Source organism: Bos grunniens, chromosome 9 (genome assembly GCF_055505025.1).
Source record: "Bos grunniens cultivar Pamir isolate PY7600 chromosome 9, Bosgru_T2T1.0, whole genome shotgun sequence".
NCBI classification, from domain to species: Eukaryota; Metazoa; Chordata; class Mammalia; order Artiodactyla; family Bovidae; genus Bos; species Bos grunniens.
Genome location: NC_141173.1, coordinates 63,616,988 through 63,639,646, shown reverse-complemented (window position 1 = coordinate 63,639,646; position 22,659 = coordinate 63,616,988). Strand labels below are relative to the sequence as shown.

The window sequence follows — 22,659 nt, the reverse complement described above, 5'->3', positions numbered from 1 at the left end:
ACTACATAGTTTAGCACTTAGTTGTTTTGGAGTATTTCAAGAATATTAAATTTTGTTTAAGCACTAGATTGTGCTGGATATATTATAGCTTTGAGTAAATTTTGATTAATTGGTTAGTTTAAAAGAATGTTCCTGCCAGCTGATCTCAGAAAGTATAGTTGTCTCTCTATTCCTGTAGCCAGAGTTCTTAAAATACCTTTTGGCCTTATGTTTTTCCATAGAAGAAATATAAAAGTAGATTAGTCTCAGATTTTAGAAGCATGTGAAATAAACTATAGTTAGGCAGAAAAGTCAACTTTTCTATTTTAATATTAAATATTAAAATCTGTCGAGTGCAAAATTCTTGAAGATAGGAGTCATGTCTTTATACCATAGGATTTCACATAGTATTTTACACATAGAGATACTTAATAACTGTTGGAAGTGTCTTGTCCTGTTTGTCACATTGCAACTAACTTTTTGATCATGCAGTTTCTACTTCAGCATATCAATAACTTGTGTCTCAGGTTTTTTCCCCAGCAAGTGGTTATTTTTAGGTAAATGATTGTTTCAGAACTATTTTCATAGTTTGGTACTCACATACACTGTACCACAGAATTAATTAAGTAGATAGTTTATATGCAAATATAATACTGAATTCCTCATACTAATTTTATTGTTTGTCAGCATAAGGTAAACTTTGAAACTTTCCTTTTTGAAACAGTAGCACTACTTGATACTTTTTCATGTGGATTAATGAGAAAGAAATAACTAAATCCCAGTATGGTAGCTCTCAGCAGTTGCTCAAAAAAAAAAAAAAATCTTAAGGCACTTGAACTTGTTTTGGTGAGATTTTTATGGTTTTGAGGAATAGATTTTTAATACAAATACAGCATGAGCTTTAAGAGTTTCCATGATACTTTGCTTTCATTTCAGAGCTTCTTTGGGCTTATTTTATACTGGCTTAACCACATTTATTTTATTTTGCTTGTGTTTTAACTAAACATTTCTCTACCCCACTAGAGGATAAGCCCCAGAAACGCAGGGACTAGTTGCTCTCTTCCCTGGTACTTTGCCCACAGAAATTCTCAGTAAACATTTTCTGAATTGAATTAAAATTGTTGGTCTTTTGTGGCCTGAAAAATATGCCAGTTGCACGAACACTTTTAAACAAGTAAGCAAGGTTCAGTGTCAGCTTTAATAGGATATTGCTAAGACTATGCAGTCTTACAGATGTATGAAAAGTCATACATTTAGTTGTTTCCCTAAGTCCATTTTATTGAAATAACGTGTATATAAGTTGTCATTTAGCCTTTGATGTAATTTGTCATCTGTTAATGGTAGAAGTTTTTTGGAAAATTTTTTTTACTAACAGAGGATATAAAATGTATAAGGTCTTTCATGGTATGGATATTCTGATAGCTTCCTCGAGAAATAACTTTGCTGTTGGTTTAGATCTTGGGGGAAAAATAATATGAACTTATTTCTAGAAATATATTTTATTTATTTAAAATTTATAATTAGTATAATTCTTATTTTTGAGATTCATCTTAAAAATCAGAAGGATGCAGCACTTTGTAATGTGACATGAAAATTTTAAGTTAAGTCTTATTTTTCAAAAGTTGAGTATTATATTTAAAGGCTGATAAGCTTGCTTTTGAAAATCTGTTGTAATTCTTTGGATGTTTATTTAATATTTATAGGTAGCTCATGAAAAGCTGATGGAGAATGGCAGCTGTGAATTGCATTTTTTAGCTACTCTAGCTCAAGAGACTGGGGTGTGGAAAAACCCGGTACTGTGCACTATTCTTTCCCAGGAACCATTGGATAAGGATAAAGGTAAATTTTCTAGAGAGAAGAGAGAAAGAAAAAAGAATCATTAGACTAGAGAAAATAAGTACTTAAAATTGTTTTGATATAATCCCAGAATATTCCAAGAAGGACCATTTTGTTTAAGTTTTATATGAGGTACTTGAGGCCCTTCACTTTTTTTTTTAATTGGGGGAAGATGTATTTACAGGATTATGTAATCTTAGGGTAACAGAGAAACTCTTTTTTTTCCTCAACATTATTTTATCCGAGGAATTCCCTCTGTAACATCTGACAGGTGGCAATCTAGCTTATACTTGATAACTTATTTGACAGATGGAGAAGCAAAAGTAGGGTAGTGAAATGATTTTTCTCAAAATAGATAAGAAATTAATGCTAGTAACTCTAAAGTCTTGTGCCTCTAAGATTAGTACTCTTTCTTAAACAGTTTTTTTTTCTCAGACTTATTTTATCCTGCTTTGTTGTTATTATATGGGCTTAGGCAATAAAGATCCCAGTTAAACTGACAGGTATCCTACTAGATAGATGGCTAAACCACTAATATGTATAACACTTAATGTTCAGAGTTCAAAAACTGTATGTGCTGTGAAGAAGAGCACATATTATTATCTTTGGTATTTTCTTGAGATTATTTAGGAAAGTGCTCAGATTTCCCAAGGTTTTTAACTAGAGAAATAAATAAGCTTCTTCCATTGTCGCTTTTCGTGTTGGTTGATGGCAAAGCTTAGGCATTTTGCTATGTGATAGCAATTTCTGATTTAGAAAGGAGTAAACTCATCATTTGTTAACTCTTCTGGTACTTTGATATTTACCAAAAGACTTCTCAGCTAATCTCCAAACTTCTCATCAAGCTGATTGTTCCTACCTGACTCCTCTCTTAATATTTACCCAGCTTTCTGGATAGTTTTAGCAGTGTTATCTGTTTCTTGGCTTTCACTGCAAGTTTATTTGTATTACTGCCCTTTGTGTATTTCCCCAGATTAGTTACATTAGAGGTCTCTTAGACCTTAGAGAAATAGATCCTCATTATTTAAAATAATAAGAACAACATTTAAAGGTTGAGAGTCTTAGGGGCTTTTTGCCTTTGGTGTATTATTTTTTATCCCCAGTATGTTACCACCACTATGTTTTTATTTCTATAATTAAATTCTACTTTTTACTCTTCTCAGCTTTAGAAATATTGGATAGGATATATTAATAATAATACCAAATTACATTGTATAGTTATTGCAGTTTGAAATGTGCTTTTAATCTTCACAATGATCCTATGGAAAAATGGGATCTTTTTTTGTCCCTGTTGCACAGGTGAGAAAATACAGGCTCAGAAAGATTAGTTGTCTTTTCTGTATCACACTGCCAGTGATGTGAAGTAGAGCTGGGAATCGAAGTGAGGTCCCCAGCTCTGTCCTTTTTATATTATGCCATGTTGCACCCAGCCTAATAAAATAAAATCACACCTAGCTTAAATAAAGATTTAACTCCTTTTTTCTGTTGTCAGCTTCTGAAGAGCATCTTTGCCAAACTCTCACATTATGCTGATGCAGAAAAATAGAACCTTTACCTTAGCAGAGATTTAAAATTTACCTTAAAAGAATATGTGCTCAGTATGTGCTCAGTGTCCTTTCTTGTTTCAATGTGCCTAACATTGTTTCTGTTAACAAATGTCTTTGCCCATCTCTGTGCCACTTTATTTCATGATCCTCACCTGGCATAGCTACTGGAATAATTTGGGCTATAAAGCAAAAGGAGTTTCTACAGTAACAGATAGACTGTAGGTAGCCAGATTTTAATATGACTCGTGAAGTAACCAGAGGGATGTTATATGACTGAGAGACTGTGCAGCTATAATCTTTATTTGGCCCTGTTATTTAGCCTACTTCTTTGACGGGAGTTACTCTGTGGGTAATCACATAGACTTGAACTATATGTTGAAGTAATTAACATTTTACACATATACACTAATTTATTTACATTTTCAAATTGGGCAATTGTACAGCATGTGGAACTTTCAGCTTTTTATATGATATATCCAAACCCTTGGTTTAACCTATACTGGCCTATGGCAAGTTTGATAAGAGCTAGAGCTCTGCCAGCAATAGGTACACTGTAATAGGCTATGTTCATTAGTTTGTTGATAGCAAAGCGTTTGAAGTTTTGATGTAGTATTTGAACAGTGGATAATCGACTTAATTCTGATTTATTTTAAATAACTAATTTTTATTGACTAATTTTAGAACTAAAATTTAGTTTTATTGACTAAATTTAGAACCACAAAGCCAGGTGGCTCAGTGGTGAAGAATCCACCTGCAGTGCAGGAGATCTGGGTTTGATTTCTGGTTCGGGAAGATGCCCTAAAAGGGAATGGCAACCCACTCCAGTATTCTTGCCTGGAGAATCCCAGGGACAGAGGAGCCTGGCAGTCTGTAGTTCGTGGGATCGCAAAGCATTGGTCGTGACAACACACATGCAAAGCCCAGCTAAAACCAACAAATGTTCTTTGATTTAGGGATTGAGGGTGTATGGGACTCAATTAAAAATGCTGGTTTCCCTTTAAGGTTTTAACATCTTAGAATAATGTAACTTTGATATTTAAACAGTGTAATTAAGTTGATGGCCTTTGAATATCACAAGAACTTTAGGCTTACATGTTACTTGTGCCTTCCTTTAGTTATCATCTAAGAATTGGAAAGCCGCTGAATAATCATTTATCTTTTACTCAATTTTAACTCCCTTCTAAAACATTACTCACTGGTAAAATGAATGGGCCTTTGCTTGAATACTCATAGAGAATGGTAACTATGTAATTCACTCCATTTATAGCTGCTATTAGATAATCTTTATTGTGTAAATTGTGAAAAACTATGTACTTAAGAGTTGCTGTCTTGGATCTAGTGCTACCCATAAGGCCATGCATACCTAACAAAGTACAAATCCCTCTAAAGGGACTAAAAGCTATCCTGGTGTGTCCTGATTTTAAGTCTACAATCATGATTTCTGACTTCAGTGCATTTTGTTTCTTGTTCATGTGTAATTCTCGAAACTTAACATGAACCCCGAATATGATCTGGCCAGCATTTTTATACATAGTATTTTGGCATACAAAGTATTCCTTTTTTTCTTTTTTTAAATTTCACTGTGTTAAATCCATTCTGCCTCTGCAGCTTGTCCATATTATGTTACATCTTGGTTTTGTTAGTTCAAGGGTTTTGTCTTTCCAAGTTTAAGCAGATATTATTAGCATACAGTATGTTGGCATCCAGGTTCTTGATAATGACCATTAAAAAGGTCATACTCAAACACCTAGCCCCTGGAATACTTATAGACATTTTCTTGTTTCCTTTTAGTCGTTTAGCCAGTGCCCTTTTGATTATGGTTGTTTCATCACATATGCCTGTTTCCTTGTGTCTGGTCCATGGCTTTCCTTTTTGTCTATAGTGACACTATGATGAAAGACCACAAGAGGTATTTGGCTAGAGTTTTATTAAGTAAGATTATTTACTATTGAGGTTAGTCTGACATTAATGTTTTAAAAAATATTTTTGTTTATTTATTTGACTGCGTCTGGTCTTAGTTGTAGTGCACAGAATGTTCATTGCATCATGTGAGATCTTTTACTGCTGCTCATGGGCTCTAGTTGTGGCACAAGGGCTCCAGAGTGCGTGGACTCAGTAGTTGTGGCACAAGGGCTCCAGAGCATGTGGGCTCAGTAGTTGTGGTACAGGGGCTTAGTTGCTCCATGGCATGTGATATCTTAGTTCCCCAAAAGAAGACTGAACCCATGTCCTCTGCATTGCAAGGTGGATTCTCAAACACTGGGCCACCAGGGAAGTCCCTGACCTAATCATATTTTAAATGAACTATTTTATAATAGTTTTCTAAATACTCCACACCAGTTTTCCCAACTGTTAGTATGTATATATTTATTAATTATATATGTTAATATAGTATATCATTAGTATGATCTGTTTGTCACAATTAATAAACCAGTATCAATACTTTGCTATTAACTAAAGTCTATACCTTATTCAGATTTCCCTGGTTTTTACCTGTTGTCTTCCTTCTGTTCTAGGATTCCATCTAGGATATCACATTACATTTAGTCATCATGTCTGCTTAGGTTCCTCTTGGCTATGATAGTATTTTCAGACTTTGCTTGTTTTTGATGATCTTGGCAGTTTTGAAGAGTATTATAGGATTTCCCTCAGTTTGGATCTGTCTGATGTTGCTCACGTGATTAGTACTTGGCTTATGGGTTTAGGGGAGGAAGATCACTGAGGTACAGTGCCATGGTCATCATACGAAAGGTACCTGTAACCAACATGACTTCCTCACTGTTGGTATTAACCTTGGTCACCTGGCTGAATGTGTTTTTCACATTCAGTGAAATTACTGTGAAATTACTCTTTTTCCACCTTTCCATGCTGTACTCTTTGGAAAGAAGTTACCTTATGCAGCCCACACTTAGGAGTTGGAGAGTTAAGCTCTACCTCCTTGAGGAGGCAGTATCTACACAGATTGTTTGGAGTTCTCCACAGCAATTTGTCTTTTCTTTTTTAAAGATTACTGATGTTTTGGCTGTGGTAGGTCTTCGTTATATGTGCTGCCGAAGCAAGCACTGTGGCAGGTCTTAATTACTGCCCTCGGGCTTTCTCTTAGTTACGGTGAGTGGGGGCTACTGTTTGTGTGTGAGCTTCTCATTCCTGTGGCTTCTCTTGTTGCAGACACTGGTTCTAGGCTTGCCGGCTTCAGTAGTTGCAGTGCCTGGGCTCAGTAGTTGTGGCACCTGGACTTAATTGTGGGATCTTCCCAGACCAGGGATCGAACTGGAATTGGTTGCATTGCAAGGCAAATTCTTAACCACTGTACCACCAAGGAAACCCGAAATCTGTCTTTTCTTCCTTATCTATTTGTTTAATTAATATGGACTCAACTGATATTTACTTTATGCTTTAGTGATAATACAACACTATTTTGTTGATCAAATTGTTCAGCTTTGGCCACTGGGAACTCTTCAAGTTAACTTCTCTGTCCCTTTGACATAGCCCCATGGTTGTGGGTTATGTTTTTGTTTGAGTACTTCCTTGTTTTTTGTTTCTACAAGATGCTCTATGTTTATTCTGTGTATTTCTTGCCCCAATCCTATAATCAGCTGTTTCTCCAAGGAACCTTAGTTCCTTTCAGTGGAGAATAGTGTTAGGAACCAAGCCTTGGTAACTGGTTGTGCTCGTTGCTACTGAGGTGTCATTGCCTCCAGGAACTCTCAGCAGACAGAGTAAAAAAATATATGTAGGTATAATTAATCTGTGTGTGCACACATATTTATAAATGTTTGTATATGTAACCAGTTGTATCTATATTACACTAAATGTGAGAGTTTATACAGATGTCTCCAACTCTAATCTATAGCACCTGGATCATTCTGACCTTCTCTTCTTATCTATAACCTCTCATTTCAAAAGAATGTCATATAATTGGAATTATACAATATGTAGCGTTTTCAGACTTCTTTTACCGTAGACCATCCTATATTGCTTAATCATCCATATATTACTACTTACTTACTCCTAGTGTATGTATAGTGATTTCAGAATTGATAACCTGTATCCCTGTGGAAAACAACTTTTATCAGTGTACACAGTGCCTTTTTCCATATTTGTACTGACTCCTCTTATCCCAAGTTAGGTGAGCAGCCCATTCTCCCATCTCTTTCAGTGAAGTTCTTTCATTACATTTATAAGACAGAATCTTTTGCCATATTCTACAGTCTCTCCTGGGCTTCGCAACCTCCTAAATCGTATTTTCAAATTTGCCTACCATTGGAGTCCTTCTTCATGCCCTCAAGTTGTTTGGGTTTTGACCAATGCATATTATCATGTATCCTCCATTATAGTATCATACAGGATAGTTTCATTGCCCTAAAAAAGATTAACTGTGCTTCACCTGTTCAACCCTCTCCTGAACGATGACAATTACTTATCCACGTTTATAGACTTTTCAGTCTACCTTCATTCATGTAACAATATGCATGTAACATTTATCTATGTATTAGAGTGACTTAATAGCTCATTCAAAAAAAAGTTGCTGAATTATATTCCATTGTAAGAATCTACCACAGTTTGTTTATCCATTCACTTCTTAAAAGACATCTTGTTTTCTACCAGTTTTTGGCATTAATGAGTATAACTGCTATAAATATTTGCATACAAGTTTTTTGGATAAATTTTCAGATCAGTTGGGTAAATACCTAGGAGAAAGATTGCTTATATGGTAAGAGTATATTTTGCTTTGTGAGAAGCTGCCAACCTATACCATTCTGCATGCTGTTCTAGATTCTCACTGGTAGTTACTTTTATCTATTTGGGCAATTTTAGCCATTCTAATATATGTGTGTCATGATATCCCATTACTTTAATTTGTGTTTCTGCACAGACAGATGATACTGAACATCTTTTTACATGAATATTTGCCATCTGTATATCTTCTTGGGAGAAGGATCTGTTTATATGTTTTGCTTTTTTTTTAATTTTTTACTGGTGTATAGTTGATTTACAATGTTGTGTTAGTTTCTGCTGTACAGGAAAGTAAATCATTCATACATACACATATAGCCACCGTTTTTAGCTTCTGTTCCCATGTAGGTCATTACAGAGTATTGAGTAGAGTTCCCTGTGCTATACAGTAGGTTCTTTTTAACTTATCTATTTTATGTATAGTAGAGTATATATGTCTATCCCAATCTCCCACTTTATCTCCCCGTCTTTCCCCCTTGGTAACTGTAAGTTTGTCTTCTACATCTGTGACTATTCCAGTTTTGTGAATAGGTTTATTTGTACTCTATTTTTTTAGATTCCACATATAAGCGATATCATGATGTTTGTCTTTCTTTGACTTATTCAGTATGACAATCTCTAGGTCATTCACTGTTCCCTTTAGTTGTTATAGTTTGATATAGGTCCTTTAGCAGATAGGAGCTTGGCAAATATTTTCATTTACTCTGTGACTTGTTTTTCTTTACAGTGCCTTGCAGAGGGCAGAAGTTCTAAATTTTAATTAAGTCCAACTTATTTTTTTTTTCTTTCATGGATTGTGCTTTTGTTGTTTTGTCTAAAAATAATCACCAAACCCAATATCATATAGATTTTTCTCCTCTTATCTCCTGGACCCTGGAGAAGGAAATGGCACCCCACTCCAGTGTTCCTGCCTGGAAAACCCCATGGACAGAGGAGCCTGGTAGGCTACAGTCCATAGAGTTGCGAAGAGTCAGACACGACTGAGCGACTTCACTTTACTTTATCTCCTGGATGTATCATATTAATAGTTTTGCGTTATATATTTTGGTCTGTGATACATTTTGAGATAATTTTTGTAGAAGTGCAACCTAATTTATGTTTGGTGAATCTTTCTTGGTTCTTGACAGTCACTTTTTTTTCCTGAACACTCACAAGTCATATTTCTAATGTATTAATTTTAAGAATCTTCAGTTCAGTCGCTCAGTCATGTCCGACTCTTTGCGACCCCATGAATTACGGCACACCAGGCCTCCCTGTCCATCACCAACTCCCGGAGTTCACTCAAACTCACGTCCATTGAGTCGGTGATGCCATCCAGCCATCTCATCCTCTGTCGTCCCCTTTTCCTCCTGCCCTCAATCCCTCCCAGCATCAGAGTCTTTTCCAATGAGTCAACTCTTCACATGAGGTGGCCAAAGTACTGGAGTTTCCGCTTTTAGCATCATTCCTTCAAAAGAAATCCCAGGGTTGATCTCCTTCAGAATGGACTGGTTGGATCTCCTTGCAGTCCAAGGGACTCTCAAGAGTCTTCTCCAACACCACAGTTCAAAAGCATCAATTCTTCAGCGCTCAGCTTTCTTCACAGTCTCTCACATCCATACATGACCAGAGGAAAAACCATAGCCTTGACTAGATGAACCTTTGTTGGCAAAGTAATGTCTCTGCTTTTCAATATGCTATCTAGGTTGGTCATAACTTTTCTTCCAAGGAGTAAGCGTCTTTTAATTTCATGTCTGCAGTCACCATCTGCAGTGATTTTGGAGCCCCAAAAAATAAAGTCTGACACTGTTTCCACTGTTTCCCCATCTATTTCCCATGAAGTGATGGGACCAGATGCCATGATCTTCGTTTTCTGAATGTTGAGCTTTAAGCCAACTTTTTCACTCTCCACTTTCACTTTTATCAAGAGCCTTTTGAGTTCCTCTTCACTTTCTGCCATAAGGGTGGTGTCATCTGCATATCTGAGGTTATTGATATTTCTCCCGGCAATCTTGATTGCAGCTTGTGCTTCTTCCAGCCCAGAGTTTCTCATGATGTACTCTGTATATAAGTTAATAAGCAGGGTGACAATATACAGCCTTGACGTAAGACTCTTAGCAATATATTTATTCCTCTAGTCTACAGTTTGCAAAATGTACCTCAGGTCCCATTTTGAAAATTATATTTTCCCACCTGTTTCCATTTGCTCCATTGTTCTATCTTTTTCAATCTAAAGGTTGTTATCAGACCCACCATTCTATCATCATAAATAATGAATAATCAAACCCAAGGAGCAGAGACCCTTCTCAAGAAGTTACCCACTTCCACCAATTTGATTATATTCATCTTATTTGGCATGCTTGTTGTTTATTTGCTATGTTGTTTCTGACACTTTTTCGACCCCATGGACTATACCCTTCCAGGTGCCTCTGTCCATGGGATTTCCCTGGCAAGAATACTAGAGTGAGTTGCCATTTACTTTTCTAGGAGATTGCATCGCAAGCAGATTCTTTACCACTGAGCCACCAGGGCAGTCCAGTTGGTAAGCTAGGGGTCATCTTTTTAATAACAGTTTGCATGGTGTATGCATCCTTGGTCCTGAACCTGCTGTTTTTTCTTTTTTTGTATATGTCATTATTGTAAAATCTAAACTTTGAAAGAGCTCCCTACTAACAGTTACACTGAATTCCTTCAGCCCTTTCCCTTCTATTTTGGAATAATTTGCAGTTGCATAAATTGTGTTTTTATTCAGCTTGCCAGTTCTTTCTTGAATCCTAAGCCCTGGGGTTCATTTTTTGTTTTTTGAACTCCTTGGTTTTCAAAGGAAATTTCTAAAGCTTAAGATTTTCCATAGTACTTATAAGTCCTTCAGAGCTTTGTGAGAAAATAAGTCTTTATTTCAGTAATAAACTTTACATTTTAAAATAAACAGGAAAAACATGCTGCTTGGTTTACCAGATATTAGCATATCTACGATGTAATAATATTTTAAAGGAAGAGATGGGAGGAGAGAACAGATGAAATGAGGCCAGATCTGATTACATGCAGCTGAATTTGTTTTCAGATAGAAATCTCTAGTTCTTCTACTTGTTGAAACTTTTCCTGTATATTTTATGGGCCTATGTGTATCTTCACCTGTATTCTATGTATAGAGTACCAAAATGGGTGATTCTGAAACCTACACTTAAATATGTTGACAGTTTTTTTGAGTGTTAAAACATTTCTTATACAAAATCACTAAAAAGAACATCTTGTAGATTATACATTAAGTAAGCTTAAGAAATACAGTTCTCCTAACATTTCTATTTGGTTATCCTTTTTTTTTTTTTTTTTTTTTAGTTAAAAAATTTTTTTTGCTTTCTCTCTCTTTGGCTCTTACTGACCTTGTCTTGTTATAAAAAACAAATAAATGGAATATTTTGAATTTTATTTTTAAAAATCACTGCTAAATTAGATTGCCCTCTTTAGGTTTTACTTAGATCATTGAGGATCAGTGACTCTGAATAGAATTAAGCTGATGGAATTTAACGGCAGTAAAACTGTAGAAGTGTTCACTTTCCCATTTCAGACTGATGTTTTATTTTGCATTTTGTTAACCTTAATTATATTCTACTGTTACATAACTAGATATATGGTGACCACCAAGATTTTATTTTTACTAGTAATGATTTAAAACATAAACTTACTGGCTTTTCTAAACATCCTAGAAAAAGTCATTGTTTCTGTTCTAATGAGTCTGATTTCATTATCATGTTACATGGATAAAGACGTGAGAATTTAATTAAATGTAATAGTAATAATTAAATCTTACTCCACAAGAAAATTTTATGGTTACATACTTACTTTTGTTGTTGTTGTTCAGTTGCTAAGTTGTGTCTGACTCTTTGCAGCCCCATGGACTGTAGCACGCCAGGCTCCTCTGTCTTCCACTATCTCCCAGAGACTTACTAGATTCATCTATAACATGGAATTTTTAAAATTTATATAAATTCTATTTTACATCAATCATGTCAAAAATCAGTTACGATCATAAAGTTTCAGGCTTAATGACAAAGCAGGTGGTTTAAGCAATTCTGAAATCTTCAGTGAAAATGCTGTGTCTTGAAATTTAGCTTATTCTCCCAGGAAAGGGTGAGAGGTTGGGTGAAGGAAGTGTTAAGCTTTTATTAAATTTCTGAATTTGAATTTTTTGAACTAATGCTGAATTGATTTTTTCATTGCATTTTTTTCTTGTGGTAAAAACGCAGAATTTAATCATTTTTAAGTGTATAGTTGGAGAAGGCAATGGCACCCCACTCCAGTACTCTTGCCTGGAAAATCTCATGAACGGGGGAGCCTGGTGGGCTGCAGTCCATGGGGTCGCGAACCGTCGGACACGACTGAGCGACTTCACTTTCACTTTTCACTTTCATGCATTGGAGAAGGAAATGGCAACCCACTCCAGTGTTCTTGCCTGGAGAATCCCAGGGACGGGGGAGCCTGGTGGGCTGCAGTCCATGGGGTCACGAAGAGTTGGACACGACTGAGCGACTTCACTTCAGTAAGTGTTTGGTAGTGTTTTGTATGTTCATACTGTTTTGAAACATATCTGCAGAACTTTTTTAATCTTACAAAAAGATTTTATCACTTGCAAGAGTGATTTTAAACAATAGCTCCCTCCTTTTCCCATACTCCACTCCCAGTCCCTGGTTAGTCAACATTCTGCTTTTTGTTTCTATGACTTTGACTACTTTACATACCTCATATAAGTGTAATCATACTACATATTTACCTTTTTTTGACTGGCTTATTTCATTTAACATAATGTCCTCCAAATACAACTGTTGTTAGCATGTGACAGAATTTCCTTCTGTTTTAAAGGTGAATAATACTACATTATATGTATGTGGCACATTTATTTATCAGTTCACCTGTTGATGGACATCTGGATTACTTCTACCTCCTGGCCCTTGTGAGTAGTGCTGCTGTGAACACAGGAGTGCAGATGTCTCCTTGAGACCCTCCTTGACTTCTTTTGTGGCATCCAAAAGTGGGATAGCTGCACCACATGGTAGTTCTGTTTCTGATTTTTTGAGGAACTTCTAGACTGTTTTCCTTAGAGGTTGTATCATTTTATAGTGCTATCAGTAGGACACAAAGGTTACAGTTCCTCTACATCTTCAACCAACATTTATTTTCTCTTTTTGTTTTGTTGTTGTGTTTTTGAAAATAGCCATTCTGAGACAGGTGTGAAGTGATATCTCATTATTTTCATTTGGATTATTTGATTGTTGTTGTTGAGTTATAGGAATTCTTTATATATTCTGAACATTAACCTCTTATCACATATGTAATTTGCAAATATTCTCTCCCATTGTGTAAGTTGCCTTTTTACTCTGTTGATTCTGTCCTTTGATGTAGGAAGTTAACTTTGATGTAGTCTTATTTTTTTGTTGTTGTTCTTGGCTAACCCTTGGTATCATATCTAATAAATCATTGCCAAGTCCAGTTCTTGAAGCTTTTCCCCATTGTTTTCTTCTAGAAATTTTATAGTTTTGGGTGTTATATTTAGGTCTTTAATTCATTTCAGATTGTGTTTTTATATGGTATAAGGGTTTAATTTTAATCTTTTGCATGTGGATATCCAGTTTACCCAGCACCATTTGTTGAAGAGACTATCATTTCCTCTTGAGTGGCCTTGCCACCTGGTTGAAGATTATTTGATCATTTAGTGATGGTTTATTTCTGAGCTTTTTCTATTCTGTTGCATTGCCTATATTCCTTTTATGCCACTTTTGATTGTTTTATAGTCCATTTGAAGTGAGGAAGTGTGAGACCTCCACCTTTGTTCTTTTTCAAAATTGTTTTGGCTGTTTGGGATTCCTTGAGATTGCATATTAGTTTTAGGGTCAATTTTTCTATCTCTTCAAAATAGCCATTCCAGTTTTGTTGGGATTACATTGAATCCATAGCTTGCTTTAGGTTATTGGACATCTTAACCACATTAAGTCTTCAAATCCATGAACATGAGGTTCCCTTGCATTTCCCTGTGTCGTCTTTAATTTCTTTCAGTAATGTTTAATTTCTTTCAGAGCTTCCCTGGTGGCTCAGACAGTAAAGAATCTGCCTGCAGTGTGGAAGACCTGGGTTCAGTTCCTGGGTCGGTAAGATCCCTGGAGAAGGTAATGGCTACCCACTCCAGTATTCTTACCTGGAGAATTCCATGGACATAGGAGTCTGGTGAGCTGTAGTTCATAGGGTCGCAAAGAGTCGAACGTAACTGAGCAACATGAATTCAAATTCATTCAGATTAGCTGTTTACTTCCCAGGTGGCACTGCTGCTGCTAAGTCACTTCAGTCATGTCCAACTCTGTGCGACCCCAGAGATGGCAGCCCACCAGGCTCCCCATCCCTGGGATTCTCCAGGCAAGAACACTGGAGTGAGCTACCATTTCCTTCTCCAGGTGGCACTAGTGGTAAAGAACCCCCCTGCCAATGCAGGAGACGAAAGAGACTCGGGTTCAATCCCTGGGTTGGAAAGATTCCCTGGAGGAGGGCGTGGCAACCCATTGCAGTATTCTTGCCTGGAGAAGGCCATGGACAGAGAAGCCTGACAGGCTACACTCCATGGAGTTGCAAAGAGTTGGAAACGCCTGAAGCGACTTGGCACACACCCAGTGTTTATAGGTTTCACAGTACAAGTATTGCACTCTCTTGGTCAGGTCTGCTAAGTACTTTATTCTTTTTGTTGCTATTATAAATGGAATTGTTTTCTGAATTACCTTTTCAGTTTGTTCATCGTTAGCGTATAGAAATGAGTCTTGTTTTTGTGTTCTGATTTTGATATCCTGCAACTTCACTAAATTTATTTAGTGTGTGTGTGTATGTAATCTTGAGGATTTTCTACCTATAAGATGATGCCATCTGCATTCAGATGATGATATTTCTTCCTTTTTATTTTAGATGCCTTTTACTTCTTGCCCAAATGCTGAATCGATTTTAAGAGAAAATAAATTTTTTTAATGGAATAGGTGATGCAGATTCATGAAGGTTATGATGGGAATTTTGGAATTTATCATTTGAACACAAAGGGAAACCACTTGGAGATTTTAACTGGGAAAGGAGAGTTGCGTATGTTCTTCAGAGGTGCAGGGAAAAAAAGCATCCTGAGTCCTAGTGGAGATGTGTTAGAAAGACTAGCAGAATGCAACAGAGTGGTCTGGGAGATTAACAGTTTGAGCTGAGAGAAGAGGGTGAATGGTAGCTGTGTAGGTGGAGAAAAGTGAATGGGAGTATGGATGTGAGAGTTGGACTGTGAAGAAAGCTGAGCACCGAAGAATTGATGCTTTTGAACTGTGGTGTTGAGAAGACTCTTGAGAGTCCCTTGGACTGCAAGGAGATCGAACCAGTCCATTCTAAAGGAGATCAGCGGAAGGAATTATGCTAAAGCTGAAACTCCAGTACTTTGGCCACCTCATGCGAAGAGTTGAGTCATTGGAAAAGATTCTGATGCTGGGAGGGATTGGGGGCAGGAGGAAAAGGGGACGACAGAGGATGAAATGGCTGGGAGAATCTATGGACTCGAGTTTGAGTGAACTCCGGGAGATGGTGATGGACAGGGAGGCCTGGCGTGCTGCGATTCATGGGGTCACAAAATGTCGAACATGACTGAGCGACTGAACTGAACTGAACTGAAGTATTTGGGAGTTGGAAGTGACAGGATCATATGGTGGATTGTAGGTTAGGATAAGGAGGAACAAGGCAGAAGAGGAAAGTTTTCATACCACCTTTTAGTTCTCTTTAGTTTTATAACACATATTGTGGCATACATATTTTTGTATGCAGAGTTTGAGATGATTGTGAAAGAGCTAGCTGGAGATGCTGCAAGGGGAATTATGTGCAAATCTGAATGTGGAAATAGACACTCAGTGAATAGATTTGACTCCACTTTGGGGGGAATCCAGGACCTAGTCCTGGGTACATGGTCAGTTAATATTTATATAAAGATTTATCACAAATATTCAACTTACATATTGTAATAGTTTAAAAATTAATTATCTTTCATGTTTTTCTTTTTACTATTATGTAAGTGGCATTTTATGGAAAGAAAGCCATTATTACTTTAATTGAACTGACAGTATCACTCATTTACATTGCCATTGTAGGTCATCCAGATCTCTTGATAGGGTTGAGTGTAGTAAAACCTGCTTTTTCCTCCCAAGGATGTAAATACACAGGACATAAATAAAAAGGCTACCCAAGTAAAATTCAATGTATTTTATGGTTTTCTGGGATAGGGGTGGGGAAAGCAGGGTCAGATCAGATCAGATCAGTCGCTCAATCATGTCTGACTCCTTGCGACTCCATGAATCGCAGCACGCCAGGCCTCCCTGTCCATCACCAACTCCCGGAGTTCACTCAGACTCATGTCCATCGAGTCAGTGATGCCATTCCGGCCATCTCATCCTCTGTCGTCCCCTTTTCCTCCTGCCCCCAATCCCTCCCAGCATCATGGTCTTTTCCAGTGAATCAACTCTTAGCATGAGGTGGCCAAAGTACTGGAGTTTCAGCTTTAGCATCATTCCTTCCAAAGAAATCCCAGGGCTGATCTCCTTCAGAATGGACTGGTTGGATCTCCTTGCAGTCCAAGGGACTCTCAAGAGTCTTCTTCAACACCACAGTTCAAAAGCATCAATTCTTCGGCGCTCAGCCTTCTTCACAGTCCAACTCTCACATCCATATATGACCACAGGAAAAACCATAGCCTTGACTAGACGGACCTTTGTTGGCAATCTGCTTTTGAATATGCTATCTAAGTTGGTCATAACTTTCCTTCCAAGGAGTAAGCGTCTTTTAATTTCATGGCTGCAGTCACCATCTGTAGTGATTTTGGAGCCTAGAAAAATAAAGTCTGACACTGTTTCTGCTGTTTCCCCATCTGCAGGGTAGGGAGTGAAATTTGATGTGACTAGCTACTTAAGAATAAAGATAAAGCTTTTTTCAAGAGTCTGATAATCTTTGATGTGCTGTTATAACTTTGTAAGGAAAACAGGTCCTGGAGTGGAGAGAAATAGAGAAACATATAGAAGAATGAGGGAAGGAAAGCAGGTAAAAGGAAAATGGAGAAGGAGAAGGGGGAACGTGGGGAGTGAGTTTCCCTCCCCTAAGGGGGAGGTTCTGAATAGAGGTTAAATGTAATCTACTTTTGATCCATTTGAACTGTGAGCTTCAGAATACATAATTACTTTCCTCTGAAAACAAATGCTGCTTCACAGCTCTCTTACTTAAAGTGCTATTCTAACAAGTAGTAGGCACACTAGCTAAAGAATTTACTTTTTCTCATTGCATCACTATGTTAAGGTGGAAGTTTGCAAGACTGGGCTGCTTCTGGTCCCGGTTCTATTGTTAACTGGTTTTATGACCCTAGGAAGTCATTTGCCTTCTGTGAGCCTCAGTTTACTCATCTGCCAAATGATGGAGCTGGATAAAATGATCTATAAAGCTCCTTGTGCTCTAATAGTCTGTATTTCTTGGAAATCTGTTTTGCGCTAAGTGTGGCAATGGTTTCCCATTGTTTAAAAACATGCACACAAGTATGTTTTTGAAATATATAGTAACATATTCTACTCTACTTGAGTTAGTACAGAAACTATTTTGTATAATTTGTCATTCTAACTACATGCTGCTCTTTGAGATTTTAGGGACTGTTTGAAATTCTATTAAGATTATCATTAGTTTCATTTAAAAGTTGCCACCTTTAAATAATTTCTTTGCTATGATCTTCAGAGTTCGCTGAGTATGAGTTTTTGTGGGAGTATGTGAAATAATTACCAGGCTTTTTACCACTAGTGTTTCCTGGAACCTCAGGCTGTTTCTTAAAGTCCATAACTTATAGCCATAACTTAAAGAATAACTTTTTAAAAAAACTCTTATTTCCTTATGTTTTCATTGAAAATCTTTACAGATTTTGCTTTGGCTGTTGAGTTAAACTATGAAAAGATATTTGCAGTGTAATTGTCCTAACAGAATCGTGTGATATTGAAAAGAAAAGTAATGCCCTATGTATGTCAGACATACCATCAGAGGTACCAGAGGGTTATACAGATAGTGTTATTTATCTGTGTTTAGTCTTTATACTTTTTTTTTTTTTTTGGTGTAGTTTAATGTGTAAAGAATAGAGAGTAGCAGGAATAAGGTCTAGACTTCAAGAAAAGGATGAAATTTGGGATCTTGTATTATTAAATTACTTATATGCTCATGGTTTTAATACTGAGGAGCTTTGATCATACTATTTTATAGAAGAATATTTTCACAGTGGAGTACAGTTAGAGCTAAAGTTACTAAATGGTAGCAAAGGATATTTACTATCCTTTGCTACCATTTAGTAGCAGAGAAAGTAGAGAGGAAGAACATCTTTTATTTTCCATGTTCTAACCCACAAATTACTTCCTAGACATGTTTTCCAGTCCTTTCACAAGTTGAGAAATCTTGTGTTTTATTTATAGGGCATATAAAATTTTATCACTTGAAAGCCTTCCAAAGGTTGTCGGCTAGCCGTCACCAAGTAAATTTTTAACCACCATTTTCATCCTGGTAAAGAAAACTTAGGGAAAAGTTTAAATTTGTGTTTGTTAAATTTTAAAATCTCCTTCACAAATTAGAAAAAAAGTTAAATTCTTCCTTGTAGTTCATCAGACAAGCACTCAGAAATCCAAAGTTTGAACAGAATGAATATTTATTATACATTAGTGGGTCTTATGGAGAAGGCAGTGGCACCCCACTCCAGTACTCTTGCCTGGAAAATCCCATGGATGGAGGAGCCTTGGTAGGCTACAGTCCATGGGGTCGCTAAGAGTTGGACACAACTAAGCGACTTCACTTTCACTTTTCACTTTCATGCATTGGAGAAGGAAATGGCAACCCACTCCAGTATTCTTGCCTGGAGAATCCCAGGGACAGAGGAGCCTGTTGGGCTGCCGTCTATGGGGTCGCACAGAGTCGGACACGACTGACGCGACGCAGCAGCAGCAGCAGCAGCAGTGGGTCTTAAGCAAGTGTTGAGGTTTATTGGTTGATACTTTTAAAACTTAGAGAACTTTCAGCAGACTACCCTCCAACCCCTTATTTATTTTTCCATGGATAATTTAAATTTGTCCTAAGACACCTATAAAGGCAAGATAGGGCTTCCCTGATGGCTCAGCGGTATAGAATCCACATGCAGTGCAGGAGCCGCAGAAGATGCGAGTTCCACCCCTGGGTCAGGAAGATCCCCTGGAGGAGGAAATGGCAACCTACTCCGGTATTTTTGCCTGAAAAATCTCATGGATAGAGTAGCCTGGCAGGTTACAATCCATGGGGTCACACAGAGTCAGACATGACTGAGCATGCATGCTCAGACTTCACCTTTTAAAATGAAAAATACATCAACAGAATTGAACACAATATTAGTTGAATTTCATCCTCTAGAATATCCAAACATCCTTTTGTGGTTACCATATAAGAATCCTCCTGCCATCACAGGAAATGCCAATAGAGACAGGTTCAATCCCTGGGTCGGTAAGATGCCCTGGAGTAGGAAATGGCAACCCACTTCAGTATTGGCTGGAATAGTTTATGGTCAGGGGAAACTGGTGGGCTTTAGTCCATGAGATTGTAAAAAGTGAGGCACAACTGAGGGACTGTGCATATACACATGAATGTGTAATGCCCTCGCCCTGCAGATTTCTAGAAATGCTAACCCCTGATATTCAGGAATAAAAGCTGTGGGAGAAAGAATTTAGTATAATTTTAATAATACTGACTCGGAATCCAATGCAAAATTATTTTTATAATCAGGAATTCAACTCACCTCATTGTAAATAACTATAAATGGTACTTTAAGGGGCTAAAGTATTAATGCAACTCTAAAAAATTAACTACATAATCATCTTCTGCTTATAAGATCAAATATTTTGTTACAGTCTGAGAATAATAGAAAATTGCAACAACAAAAAAGTTTAGTTTCTCTGCTTTAAACAAATATTCCTTGTAAGTATTTGTATTGCAAATGAACTATTTACCAAATGTTAATAATCTATTATGTCTTGTTTTTTAAAGTGAATGAATTTTTAGCTTTTGAGGGTCCCATCTTGTTGGATATGAGAATTAAACATCTAATCAAAACAAATCAGTTAAGTCAAGCAACTGCTCTAGCAAAGCTGTGTTCTGACCATCCAGAGATTGGTACAAAAGGTAGTTTTAAGCAAACTTACCTTGTCTGTCTTTGTACATCGTCACCAAATGAAAAGTTAATCGAAGAGGTGAGTATGTTTTCTTTTGTCAGTAATTATTTTTTAAAGTAAAACTAATAATTTTTAATTACATTAGAATGTCTTTGACTTCCTTTTCTCTTAAATAGTGAAGAGCCATTGTTATCAGTGTTAAGTTTTTGATGTGCTCTTAGATAGTGATTGTAAGCAGCTTTCAGGATTATATGTAAACATTTCACCTGGCTTCTACTTTAAATAAATTGGCTCTTTTTTATCGGAAAGATGGTGGTAGCTTAATTTAGCTAGCATTTTTTATTAGTGTTCAGGCTTTAATTTCAGTTTTACCTGACTTCACAATACTTGCAGATTTTATTTTAACTAAGTAACTTAAAAAAATGTATGTCTTCCCCCTAAGTATACTCTCTCTCTGTCCCTCTGTATACATATCTATCTCTGTATCTATCTATATTCATTTTTATTTGCATAGTTTAATTTAAATTTGCATGTTTAGTTTTTGTTTGTAAGACAAGTGATTGTGTTTTTTTCACTTCTAGTTGGCATAAAGTATAGTATTCATGTATTTGTGTATTTTATACTACAGATTTCTAAAAGTAGAATCGTAATCCAAATGGAATTTTGCATCTTAGAGGACTCAATTCCAAAATGAAGTTGAAGATAGGGTAGGAGAATTGAAAGTTGTTGATCAAAAAAGCAGAATATGTATATAAAGACAGTAGATAAAGAAAACTATAATACATTGGACAGTGATGTGTATATATGTCTTATTATCTCTAATATAAGTATCCTTTGATTCCAGAGCAGTAGCAAATGGAGAACAAAGGGATTGTGGGACAGATTTTAGGATATGCAAAGGGAGAAGCTGAAATAAAAGAGAGGACAATTAACAGAGGGTGCATGATCCCCTGAATAGATGGAGATTGTAATCAGAATCCAGAAGAAAGATAACCTCTAACAGAAAGCTAAATGGCCACATGAGGTTAAAGGTTGGAATTATAATGGTGATTGTGCGATTTTTCTTGAGAATAGAAAAGAGGAAGACGATAGCCTTGGACCAAGATGAGAAGCCTGTTGTGTATGTTTTGGATAATGAGGATCCTAGGAAGAGTGATGGCATGCAGTTTCTAGACCGGATGAAGTAGAGCCAAGGGCTCTGGCTTAGGAGATCATTAGTTTGGATATTAGCTATTTTTCTCTTTAGTGTTTCTCTTTTATCTCAGGTAATGGCTTTTTCATTGCTGTTTAGTAGGAGCTAAATAGAGGATTGAAATTTTCTTATTAGTCAAGAATAACTTTGTAGACAATTTATTGGCAAATATATAGTTTCTTGAGATACAGCCTTTGAAATGTGTGTGACATTTTTTAGTCCTTAAATCGTTATTATGATATTGTATCCTGTGTATTTTTCAGCTTCATTTAAGTTTTTATTATCAGTTCAGTCCCAGCCCTTAATTAAGTCTGTCCATCTGCTCATCCTTCCTTCAGGAGATTTTTATTAAGTAAATGAAAGGTGTCATCTAAACACCGAGGGGGTTGTAAGTGAGTAAAGCATGGGTCCTTAGAAGCATACCTTCTAGCAGGAAACTGTCTAAAGATAGGGTGGTTACATTAACTTCTAAAGTCCTGTTTGAAGTTGAAGACTGAATTTGTTATCTCCAGGAAAGTCTCTGTTTCTAGCTATCCTGAATAGTCAAAAAAATCTTGCAGCACTGAACCTAAATTCCCTCTTGGTTTAATTATCCAGAGTTAAGTAACAACAGCCCACCCTGCTGTGGGAGATCCTCAGGAAAATTCTATCTCTGATGTCGTATGAAGTTGTTTTTTCCTTCTCATTTTAAGCAGGTGGAATTAAGATACTTCATGTTCTTTAAGCAGAGTACACAGAATCAGTTTCCCCACCCAGAAGCAAAACTAGATCACATGCTGTAGAACAGAACAGGATATGTGTAAGTCTAACAACATTTCTTGTTAGAAATCCCTTTTCACTTAGAGATTGTTTGATTATTCATTTATTTTTCTATTAGAAACATGTTGAAACTGACTCTTCATTGTTCCAAGTGAAGTAAATTATGTCATCACTTCTGCCCCAGGGAGAGTAATCACTTTGGAGCAATTGCCCAAACATTGCCCCCTTCGAAAGAGGAATGCTCTCTCCCTCACATGACCCACTTGAAACATTTCCTTTACCTATATGGTTCTTGTAAACATTTGAGGTTTTTACCCATTCCTTAGACTAGGTGGGAATAGATATTGGAAAGAGTCAACCATGACCTGGACCTATAGTCTGTGTCCAGATGAGCCAGTAAGCAAGGAATTGACTATTTCTCAGGACCCTT

General features: G+C 36.7%; 1 protein-coding gene across 4 annotated transcripts in view; it reads left to right on the top strand.

Moving 5' to 3' along the window:
- ZNF292 (zinc finger protein 292) overlaps window positions 1–22,659 on the top strand; it is a 95,681-nt gene that overhangs the window by 53,578 nt on the left and 19,444 nt on the right. For 2 of the 4 annotated variants that reach the window (XM_086317824.1, XM_086317823.1), the window contains exons 4-5: window positions 1,683–1,818; window positions 20,154–20,356. In XM_086317824.1, coding sequence (XP_086173950.1) covers window positions 1,683–1,818; window positions 20,154–20,356 — 339 coding nt within the window. The remainder of the gene's footprint in view (window positions 1–1,682; window positions 1,819–20,153; window positions 20,357–22,659) is intronic. The other 2 variants (XM_086317826.1, XM_086317825.1) reach the window with 1 other exon arrangement.